The sequence below is a fragment of the Rutilus rutilus genome (genome assembly GCF_951802725.1).
Source record: "Rutilus rutilus genome assembly, chromosome: 8".
In the NCBI taxonomy this organism is placed as follows: Eukaryota; Metazoa; Chordata; class Actinopteri; order Cypriniformes; family Leuciscidae; genus Rutilus; species Rutilus rutilus.
In genome coordinates, this window is record NC_140222.1 from 15624072 (window position 1) to 15636217 (window position 12146).

At 39.0% G+C, this 12146-nt stretch overlaps 2 protein-coding genes across 3 annotated transcripts in view; both read right to left on the reverse strand.

Annotated features, from left to right (window-relative positions):
* The window catches only part of LOC311295207 (pregnancy-specific glycoprotein 22-like), a 135187-nt gene that overhangs the window by 72067 nt on the left and 50974 nt on the right, over positions 1 to 12146 (reverse strand). The window lies entirely within an intron of this gene.
* On the reverse strand, positions 559 to 9794 carry LOC311295227 (uncharacterized protein). The gene is made up of 5 exons (XM_084416491.1): positions 9709 to 9794; positions 7328 to 7519; positions 6550 to 6669; positions 6412 to 6440; positions 559 to 3178 (listed from the first exon to the last, which is right to left on the reverse strand). The coding sequence occupies exons 1-5, from the start codon at positions 9725 to 9727 to the stop codon at positions 3119 to 3121; spliced, it is 420 nt and encodes a 139-aa protein (XP_084272617.1). The 5' UTR covers positions 9728 to 9794; the 3' UTR covers positions 559 to 3118.

A 12146-nucleotide genomic window follows, 5' to 3' on the forward strand; every position in this document is an offset into this window, starting at 1 on the left:
TCTGTTTTTTACACTGATAACCACCAATCACAGCAGTGATGAGAGCCACATGATCAATCAAAGCTCAACATAAGCAGTTCTTCCACAAGAGAGTTAATTCTAATATATATAGAAGCTGCACAGTGTCATTCACACAAACATTAAACACCATCATGGTAACACATGAAATTTAAAAAATGCAATAAACATTAATTTAACAACATTAAATGTAACATAAACCCCTAATGTACATAACTGATTAGAAAAAACGAAGAAAACTATGAAGAAACAAACATAGTTATTTCAACAAAAATACATCAAATGTGAAGTGTCACAGGGAATTGTGGGAATGTCAATTTACGGTTTTTCACTGTAAATGATACAATGAGTTGTTTTTTCACTTTCAAAAACTGTAAATTTAACGGTATGTTACAGTAAAATTACATTAAATGTACCGTTAGATCTATCACAGTTATTTACCGTATATAGTACGGAAACTTTCTGTTAACCAATTAACAGTTTTTCACTGTAGCATTTTTACAGTCTTTTACCGTTAAAATTACGATAATTTTTTACAGTGTAGTCACAGACACCATAATGCACTTAGAAAGAAACTGGTAGAAATGCTGACAACAAAATATTATTAAAACTATATGTGAATCACTTATTGAATACAGTAATGATTATATAACTTGATATACTACAATATACTTGATATTGTATATCAATGATATCTACTTGATATTCCTACTTGTTATAGGAATAATGTAAAAACTAAAAAGGATATATAGATATATTAGAGACAAGGGATTCTGACCCCAGGCCCCGTTTACACCTGGTATTAAAATGTTGTTCAATCAGATCACAAGTGGACAACACTAAATACAGGTGTAAACGGGGTCTAAAAAATGTTGAGCTTGTCCACTATGGACCTAGCCTGGCTAACGTCAGACCACTTTCTCTTTGAGACGTGGTCTGGGAACCACATGTGCATTTTCTCGTATTTGAGGCGTGGTTTACGAATGCCCAGAGCCGTTTATTGGGCGCTACAAATGTCTATCAAATGCGCCTGTACGTAGCTCATAGCCAATCGTTTCAATTATACCAGATGACGTATGTAGAGCGACAGATATTCAACGAAGAAGACGACGATGGGTCAGAGATTTATGTGTACACCAGAGTCCTGCACGGGTCCGATTTTGTAAATCCGCACCCGCCTGTACCCGCACTGCTTAAAACCGCACCCAACCCGTTTTCCGTCAACAGCACTAATTAAAATCTGCACCCGACCCGCTTAAAATAGTAGCGACACCCGACCCGCACCCGAAATAAAATCAGTTTAGACTATCACATTATAGACACACCTACAAAAATGTTTATTGCCAGGTCATACAGAAGTTATTACACGACAATTAACACAAGGACAACTTCAGCCGAAGCTGTCAAAAGGCCGGTACATGAAGAACATGGCTAACGTTACCACAAAACTGAGTAACGTTAGCCTTAGGCTATCACATTTTACCAGTCGAACAGACGCGGCTACAACACTATATGTCACGCAATTTCGTCTAGCCTAGATCTGACCATTTTGGGTTCAAACACGCCCTGCACACCACACATACTGTAACAGTGTTAAATATGAAAAATACCGTTCGATAGAACTGCTTTCTTACCACAGTTTCTGCGTGCTTCCTCAGGGATGAAGTTCCACATTTGTGGCTATCCAACACGAAAATGTTTGCAGCAAAGCCTTTCACAATATTTTCTTCAGATAACTCCAAATTTCTCCCACACACTGGACTTTATTTTTGATGACGTATTGTCGACAACTTTACAATCTCCACTAGCTATTCTTTTCTTCAACTCCTCAGCATCCATCTCGACAACTGCAAGCAGAACGCGCGCGCGCGGTTATGAAGAATTTTTTAAAAATGAAAGTAGCCTAGGTAACGTTATATATCCTGGGAGGGCGTGGCGCGTGGGCACAAATAAACTGATGTTGATTTTAAATTATTTTATCAACTTGAAATACAGGCATATTTTTGTAGATGTGTTCCTAAAAATATGCATATATTTTTACGTCTCATGTTAGATCCATAGATATAAACAAACTGCTTCGGTGTGTCGCATAGATGTCGTCATCGTCTTGCTGCTCCCTCCCCGTTCTGTGATTGGTTCCCTAACTGAAGCGAAAATTTGGTCCATGGTGTCCAGGCTAGCCTAGCAGCATGAATAAAATCGCGCTGCGCTCAAGGCAGCATGGGGAAACCCAGGCTACTATGGACCACTTCCAGAGGTAGTTGAAAACACATTCGACCGGATTGCTTTAGTAGTGTTGCTCATGTGGTTGAATATGTTCAAACAGCCACAAAAGAATAACTACTCTCCGTCTAATGACCAAATGCCTAAACATTATGGGAAGAGCTCTAGCCAGACGAGATTTAACCTTTGTCTGCAGAAGACTTAAGTTTGGTTTGAAGATGAAAAAACATGCCAAGCGCAATGTTCTCTCACAATTCCTGATTTCTAACACACACTCACAGGGTTCGGCTGGTCTTGCGTCTGTCAGAGCAGAAAAGAAAGCTGATGCTCTCTGTATGTTTCCCCATCGCCTGCTTTTGAGTTTATGTAAATTGCGTGAACTTGTGTCTCCCTCGTCTACTTGTGATCCGATCAACCAAAATGCATCTTAATAGTAGGTGTAAACAGGGCCTTAGAGTTGACCAATCTGGTTGAAAAAGGGAGACTTTCTGGTTTTAACAGGTAGGGACACCAGCATCCAAAACTCAACATACTGGCACTGTCAAGATGTCAATACTAAAATGGTAACAATGTAACATTAACAGTCTTTTTACAGTATCTGTAGCACAGACTTAATTTAAGACTTGTGTGTTGTTTAACTGACAGTTGCCTTGTTGTGGCATTTACACATGATCTCTGAAGAGCGCTTGCAATATTAATGATTATGAATCTGATCAAAATAGATCAGTGCGTTATTATATCTTGTAGAACAAATGCTGATAATGCTGCTAATGGTAAATAGATTTATAGAGATAGAGATAATTCTGCACTGTTCCGGTTGGGATTCCTTTAGTAGCTCTTATAATCCACTATAACAAACTGGAAATCCTATTGATGATCAGCAGGGATCAGTGGGAAACTTTTCTGATAAGGGAAATGAGTCTTCCACACCATTCCTCTGTAAGAAAACACACATTTACAGAAGGTTAAAACAAATGTTTTTTTTTTTTTTTTCTCAGAGGTTTGCTGAATGCTCTTTATTCTTAAAGGTCCCATGACATGAAATTTTCACTTTCTGAGGTTTTTTAACATTAATATGAGTTCCCCTAGCCTGTATATGGTCCCCAAGTTTCTAGAAATTTGAATCGGTGTAAATCGAGCTTTTGCTATCTTTCTCTGCCTTTGAGAAAATGGAGGCTCAATCAGGCTGATCTTGAATCTCCTCCTTATGACGTCATAAGGTGAAATGTTACCTCCCCTTTCTCTGCTTTGCCCGCCCAGAGAATATTTCCCGACCATGAGAAAATGAGCTAGGAAGTAGGAACGCGCGCGCGCGATTTTAGTTTGTCCACGAGAGATATCATGGCTTTTGAGCGAGCGAATAATTGCTCAATAACTGGATGTACAAATGAACACCGAAGCCTTCATCCAAGCCCCAGAAGAACCAGTGGATTAATTTCATTTTCTCTGGAAATGCGCCGACACAACTTCCCAAAGTTTTGCATGTCTGTGGCAAACATTTCACCGACGACTGTTCCCTCAACTTGGGTCAATACAGAGCTGGGCTTGCTGAACGTCTGAAACTAAAGTCTGGATCAGTACCAACTCTCTTTGGCTCAGCTACACACCTCGGACAAGCAAGTCAACTAATGATATATAAGTGTGTTGCTTGTTTACTGTTTATGGTTACCTAGCTTGTTACACGTAGAATGTGGACACACACACTGTAAAGCGAGTGTTGTACACTTCTTTGTTATTTGGATAGCCTAACCGTTTTCCTGTTGGTTATATGGCGCGCGCGATATCCGCATTTCAAGATCGCAGAGCTTGATGTAATTGTAATAAGATAAATTACAGACGTTACAGATCTCTGTACTAGAACATCTAGGCACAATAAACAGTTTTCCCCCCATGCTATATATATATACTTTTATATTACTTACTTTTAATATATATGAAATATAAATTATGTAAACAAATAAATTATGTAATATCATTTTGTCGTTTCATAGATCTAATTTTAAGTATTATTGAATATTGTTATTCACTAAAGTACCGTATACAGACATAATATTTTTAACTAACCATTCGGAAACGTCCTGCTGGTGCCGCTGAGTTGCAACTTCTTCATCCGTTGCTTCTCCATCTGGATCCGATTCTGGGTCGAACTGAAATGCTTGAACGACTGCGTGTCTTCGTGCCATTGCAATACATCCAACGTAAACATGCATGGTACCGTTGCTCCTGCAAGATGGTCAAGGCCACACCCAGCCTCCACCTGCCTTTCTACTCCTCATTAACATTTAAAGCTACAGACACCGAAACAGCCCGTCTAAAGGAAGCTCATTCTGGGACTGGCTTGTAGTGGCTATAATTCTGCACCAAGGATGAATTTTTGGAAAAAGATTTCAGATACAGTACTAGGGACCACTATTGCCTATATTAAAGCCTACAAAAAGTAGCATGTCATGGGACCTTTAATTAAATTATTGGCGTTTCTATGCAATGATTTCTGAATGCAGAAACACATGCTGGATACTTAGATAGTTTACCCAAATATAAAAATTCTGTCATCATTTACTCGCCCTCAAGTTGTTCCAAACCTGCGTGAGTTTCTTTCTTCTGTTGAACACAAAAGATATTTGAAGAGCGTTGGTAACCAGACAGCAGCCACTGACTTCCATAGTAGGAAAAAAATACAATGGAAGTCAAAGGCTACAGTCAATTGTGTGATTACCAACATTCTTTAATATATTCTTTTGTTCAAAAGAAGAAATTCACACAGGTTTGGAACAACTTGAGGGCGAGTAATTTTCATATTTGAGTTAACTATCCCTTAAAGCCTCATTCAGACTGTCAGTCCAAATCAGATTTTTCTGCATATCCGATTGAAATCCGATCACATTTATCAAGTGTGAAAAGGCAAAAAAAAAAAAAAAATCACATGAAATAGGATTTTTACAAATCCATTTTGGCCTACATGGGCAACGTTCACACTGTGGTTTGCAATAGAGACATTGTCGTATTAACATGACAATGTTTATCCACTGTGCTGTGTCTTGTGAGGCAGCAGCAGAAAGTTTCCTAAAACAAGTCTGACGTTTACATTTTACGTGGTGTGATAAAGTCACATTTTAATCGGATGTGCACAAGAATCAGATTTGGACTGACAATCTGAAATCCTAATCAAACCACATTTCTGGAAATCCGTTTCAGTCTGACTGCTCTGATCAGATGTTACGTGGTTTTTGTCACTTTCGCACGCCACATAAACGTGAACGTCAGACGTTGTTTTAGAAAACATGCTGGAAGTCGCAGCAGAAACAAAGTTGTGTTGTTGCAAAATGCCAGACAAGCAGAAAATGACAATATAAACGGAGACATGCGCTGCGTCTGCAATCCAATACTTCTCTACTATATAGTATGCGAAAAACAGTGCGCCAACATAGCAGTATGTCCGAATTCATAGTATTCGAAAAACAGTAGGCGTAAAGTACCCGGATGAACTACTAATTCCGGTGAGATTCTGAAGTGCACATACGCTGGACCCTTTACCTCACTTTACTATGAGGCCACAGGAACGGCTTTGGGAATGGAGGTAAAGGGACATAAAAGAATCTGGTAGGTCACATGACAAAGACAACATGGTAGATGCAGTACGTCCGGAAAGTTTGCAAAGTAAGTTTGAATTCAAATGTAGTTCCTACTTACTTAGTATGTGATTTTACACACAGCTATGCTCTAAAACCGACGGAGATGACAGCACAGAATAAATTCTGTTCGGAATAAATAAAACAATTCTGCCACTGCTGTAGAAGATGCTGTTGCCCTGTCCGGCAGATACACATATAGACAGTATTTACCACTGACAATATGTAGCCGGCTGGACTACCGTGTCAATCTGTATTGCAATCCTTCTATGTTGCTGTTGTTGTTTTTGGCGCATGCCTACCAATGCAATGCATATATTCAGGAAAACAAAAGAGCGACACAGAACACACAAATCAGATCTGAACATTGCAATACTGGACAGTCAATAATTAAGATCATATTCCAATCGGAAAATAATCAGATTTGAACTGACAGTGTGAACGTAGCCTTGCACTAGTGAGAATTGCAGTTCTCACAAATCAGAATCTGTTGTAAATTTCAGGTTTTTTTCAGACAGACGGGGTGGGGTGCACATCTTACCTCATCAGGATTGTTCTGCCTCGTGATGCCTGTATAAACAATAACAAGAAAACTCGATTAACTCAGATTACTTTGGTTAATTTGCTCAATAAATCTCATACCTCCCATCCTGTCAAATCAACTGTATAAAATACTTGCCATATTGCCCTGCTTGTGTAGATTTCCAGTGGCGAAAGTAAATCACACCAACAGCTGCAGCCACGACCAGCAGAACAACAACACATATTCCTGCTACAGCTCCTGAAGACACACCTGAATCTGGAACAGATAAACACACAGTCATTATTTTACTATATACTTTAACAACATACTTTTGACTGATGATATTTATACCGTCTTATTTGGTCATCAGTGTGATGATAATTTACTTTATAAATGGCTCCATCTGGTGATTTTTTAGCGCAATTTTCCACCGGACAAAATTGCGATTGTTAACTCATGAATTCTGTTCTGTCTGTGCGCAACAATCTTGCACTTCTATCTACTCCTCAACCAGACCACCTAGAGACTTCGGGTTTTCGGCATTATGTTAAGGAAGGTCTAATCTCAGGAACGCACAAAAAAAATCCAGGAAAAGATTGACTATCTCTTAGTGTTGTGATCCCATGAGGTGAGAAAACTGCGCTAAAACACTCACTGAGTTTTTATTACTTGTTTTTTCATGAAACTGTGTGTTTACAGGGAAACTGATGAATATTATGCATTTTTTCTTATTAACAATACTTAATTGCAAAATTCATAATGTAAACAAAACTCAATGTAACGAGAAGACAATAGAAATGGTCTAAGTTATATTTTAATATTGAGTCAAATCTCAACTTTTCTAACAGCCACCAATAAACATGTACAGGGTTGATTTACAGTATATATTTCAATCGGTTTCCTAAAACTTGACTACTTACTAAACGATACTCACCAGTGACATTAACACTGAAACTCTTAATGCTGACATTCACAGTAAAGCTCCTTCTGATGCTGAATCTGCTGATGTTGATAATCCGTAGTTTATATTCTCCAGAGTCTGTGTTTCTGGTGTTTGTGATGGTCAGAGATCCAGTCTGATGATCCAGCTTCAGTCTGTCTCTGAATCTCTCTTCACACTGATCATCTGTATAGATTGTAATGGAAAATTTAGATTTTCATTGATTTGCAGTATTGATTTTCATGTGCGTTCAGTAAGACATTGAAATGACCCTTGCTGGACAGTACATGGTCTGCCAACTGTTAACTAATGTGTGTGTGTTTCTCTTTATTCATGGTAACAGGTGAAACGTCAGGAGGAGGCAGATTGAAAAGGGACCTCTGACCCCTATGGTCAGAGGTCGTCCAATTTAGAACTTGTGAGTTTGTAAGAATAAACTCAGCAGGATTAGATGACTAGCAGAGAAACCTCTCCTTGTTTAGATAAGAGCCTGTGCAGAAGACCTTGAAAGCAGTATAAAGACTCTTCTGCCCTTCCTCCCGGCGTCACAGAATTTCAGCGCATAGTGTCCACAGACCTTAAGGCGACCTTTTTCCATGGGCTTGATGAGTACCTGAAAGGATTTTTGGGGTTGTACCAAGCCAAAGACATTGGAGAACTCAAGACCCTGATTACGTCTTTTGAAGATGATGCGAGTATATGTGAATTTATTTATTTATTTTTTAGAAAAATGGTTTCAGTGTCACATGTCTGATTTATTCAAATGTCCATGCAACAGCATACTGTAGGTGTGTTTCCATTGTGTGGTGTGATTTTATTGTAATTACGTTAAATGATTGGTGTCATGCTGCAGTGACCTCACCCTTGCATTGGCTTATTCAGTGGTTGAGAGCGGCCATTTTGGGTTGACATCATTGTAGTCCTTAGTTCACAGCACTTAAGTCCCACTTCAGTAAGCAGTTAAAGGGTAACTAAACCCCTGGTCAGAGCCTGACTCCACCCACTGGCAATATTTGAAACGGGGGGGCGCGTGCACCTGAGAGACCTGCTGTCAGACTCTCTAAAATGGAGAGTGACTAACAGGGTCGCAAGATGACGTAAAGTACATGCATCTGATGAGTTTTATCGAGTTGATGTCAATAGCGCACGCTCTCTAAAGGCATATTCATATTTTGCCGCTATGTGAAAAAACCCATCAAAATGCGCCGGCGCGTTTGTCGACCCCAGAGGATTAACTTTAGCCTAACCATAAATTGTGATTAAAATATGATCACTCACATCAAGACACCGCTGCGGTGGTGGAGTCCATGCAGGAGGAGCAGCGTTTGGCACTGCATCGCTTTTCAGCGCGAGCTGTGTGGAGAAGCAATCCCGCGTAAAATGCAGGTTTCACACTCACGGTCTTCCAGGCCAAGTGCATGCAACCACTGGAGCCTAATTTCCAAGTCTGCTGGAAAGCTATGCAGTCCAGCAGTGCTGTTGCAACCAGCAACACTACACCTACGTACCCTCCTGACCACTGTACTAAATCCAGATAAATCTACGCTAGCTCATCCAAGGGTGTGGTGAGCTCGTACCAGGGGCGTGGTGAGCTGGAACCTGCTTACGTCACCTGCCACTGCTTAGGTCATGTACCACCGCAAACATCCAATAGGAAAATTCAACTGCAGTAGCCACCGTTCAACCTGAAGAGGGCAGCACTCAGACGTTTTTACACCATATATTGTAGAATTAAAACACTTTATACACAAATGTCAAAAAAGTTACTCGAATCAATGAACAGCACTAATAAAACCCCATTCTTACAGATCATTAACTAAAAAAAAATGGTTTAGGGTTTAGTTAACCCTTTAAGAATCAGTCTTAGACTTTACTGAAAGTTGCTTTTAGCTACAAGTGTCATACTCTTAGAGAAGTCCTACTTTTTACTCTGAATTTTTTTACACTTAAGTCAAAGCTAAGACTAATCTTAAGAGCATTTCTTAGAAGTTTTATACATACAGGACCTAGTCATTGGGTCCTAAACTATTAACCCCTATCAGTGGATTCATGCAACCAATTTTCATAGCTTCATAAATTTCCCATTATAAGAATTATAGATGAATATTATCCATTAAAACATTTGGTGCTATTAATCGCAAAATATTGCTTTTTTGGCTTTTTTTTATTCAAAGCCACTTAAATTACATTCAATGTAGTCTACATTGATCAGTTTCTATAGTGATTTAAAGATTTCAAGTTTCAACACTTGTGAGAGAGAAATGCTCTCGGAGCAGCAGAGTAGCGTTTGTCATTCATTCTTATGGTTGACTTGAACCGAGATTGTAAGTGTAACATAAAATGTCTTACCATGTGCGAATAAAAACAACACTGACCAAAAGCAATATTTTGCATTCATATTTTCCATGCACAGTTGTTCCCGCCACTTAGTTTTAAATGCATACAAACACGTGTCGTTATTGTTCTTCTGCTCCCGCTTCTGCTTTTTCTTTCGCTTCAGCTTTTTCTACTTTGGCGGTTGGCAAACCAGCTTGAGGTTCATTTCCGCCACCTATTGGGATGGAGTGTGAAGCCTCGATGAACGAAAGGAATAATTAAATGAGAAGAAAAAAAAGAATGAAAAAAAATAAAACTATATCTTTCTGATCAAATCTGTAGCTCTTAAATATTTTAGAAGAATATCATAGACCCTTATGTTTCTGTGCATTCTGAAATATATTGTGATCTGTAATGACATTGATTTCCAAATCTCTATGGAGTTTTTCAACAAGCTGATTTCTTTCTCTTTTATGTGGTGAATACTGAATAATGAAGGTTAGTGTGTCCTACAGAGCCATAACAGTATCTTCCAAATACCTTCTTTCAATCCCCACTTTAGGTTGAATGCAGAATAGGTGTCTCCTTTTGACTCTTTATTCATTCTTTATTCTTGCTATTTTTAACTCAAAATAATCAAAATCTTCATCCATATTGCTATCTATAATTTTTTTTTCAGACATTCTTACTTATTTCTTGCCTTCTTTTTAAAAACGTATTATCCAACTTTTCAACGCTATGGATTTTAGCAAAGGTTGAAGCTAAGACCTCTGCATTTTCTTTATTTCTAATGGCCATTTCCCCTTTCTCTTCTCTTACAGGAATCTGCTTATAGTTATTAATACCTTTCATTTTCCTAATCATTCTCCATTCCACATTCTCCAATACATCCTAATAGCTAGCTAGCTGCTTGCGACCAATCTGTAAAGATATTTCTAGAAGGAATACACGCTCTTTCTGGATCAGAACATGATTCTATCTTATCAGGTGACACCATAAATGAATCTGACAAGTTCACCAAATCATGAAACTTACAAGTTTGTGCTCGCTTCATCACACATGCATCACTAACTTCGTCAGGGTTTTCTACCACAATAGGCTGGGAAAACACTTGACCACCAGCCAGGTCATTCCCTAAGATGAACTAAACTCAATCCACCGGGAGTTGTGTGCACACAGCCATGTTCATATACCCGGATACCAAGTCTGACTTCAGAAAAAGTCTGTGTAGAGGAACTTTTATACAATTGGCTCCCACACCGCGAAGTAGTAGTCTCTGGGGCTAGTGTTAGCACATTGCTTATAATTATGAGTGATTGAGTGGCTCATAATATCCAAATGTGTGTAGCAAACACTGCTGTTACACATCTCTTTGATGGACAGCCAGGCCATTTAGTCCCCTCAGCCTCTCAGTTTCTCGTGGAAAGTGACATGTTCGCCATGGCAGGCAGAATGGTGGGGCACTCCTTTGTTCATGGAGGACCATGCCTGTCAGGGCTTAGCCTGCTGTTGTGCATGTCCTGTTTGGAGGAAGCCCGGAAACTGCAACAGTAACACCAGAGGACTGTCCAGACCTAGACATCCGTGAAACAATCAGGCTTGTATGTTTTTTAATCGAACCTCATTATTTCTTCCCTGTTATATACAATCAAGAAAGAAAGTCTCCACCCCCTTGGCCAATTTGTTTTTTCAGTGGGCTCTAATATTTTATGGAAAAATGGCTGAGGTGGTGAAGACTGTGCTATTTTAGCTTTTTTTTACATTCTACTTAATGAATGTTTTTACAATTTAAACTGCTTTTTAATGTTGTATGCAAAACAATTTAAATAGTGCTATATAGATAAACTTGCCTCGCCTTTTGCTTCCCTCTCTGTCTTAAAGCTTGAAGGGGAATCTGAACTCTCAGACAAGGACAAAACAAGTGTCCAGGAGTTGGCCTACGCTTGGGATCTCCCTGGCCTTAATGGAAATAACCGAAGATGGCTTTTTGAGAAGATGTTGATCCATGCTGTGTGTAAAATTTAAAGAAACTGTCACATATTGGCAAAAGTCATCCTCAGAACTTGCTTTGGGATAATAATAAAATCATCTTCTGTCCGGTAATGTCATTAACAGGTAATTGGACGTGTCACACGACAAATCAAACAATTCAGGCGTGGTCTTAAAGAGACACCAATTTGGACATTGCTGACCAAACGACCTGACACAGTGGCCCAGCTTTTTCCACAGGAGAGAGCAGTGGATTGTAACCCTGCGGTAACTTTTTACAATTCGATATTATTTGTGTGTATATTATATAGATAGAATCCATGATAAAGTGGTAAGATTATTAAATTCATGTTTTTTTTATTGTCAATGTAGATAATCATGCAGCACATCACCTGGCCTCATGAAGAAGATGATGACGACGACGACGATTATTCACTTGACACAAAATGCCGCATATCAGGTTATCTTCGCCACTTCATTGAAAATGGTATGTGTACAGAGTTCGAAA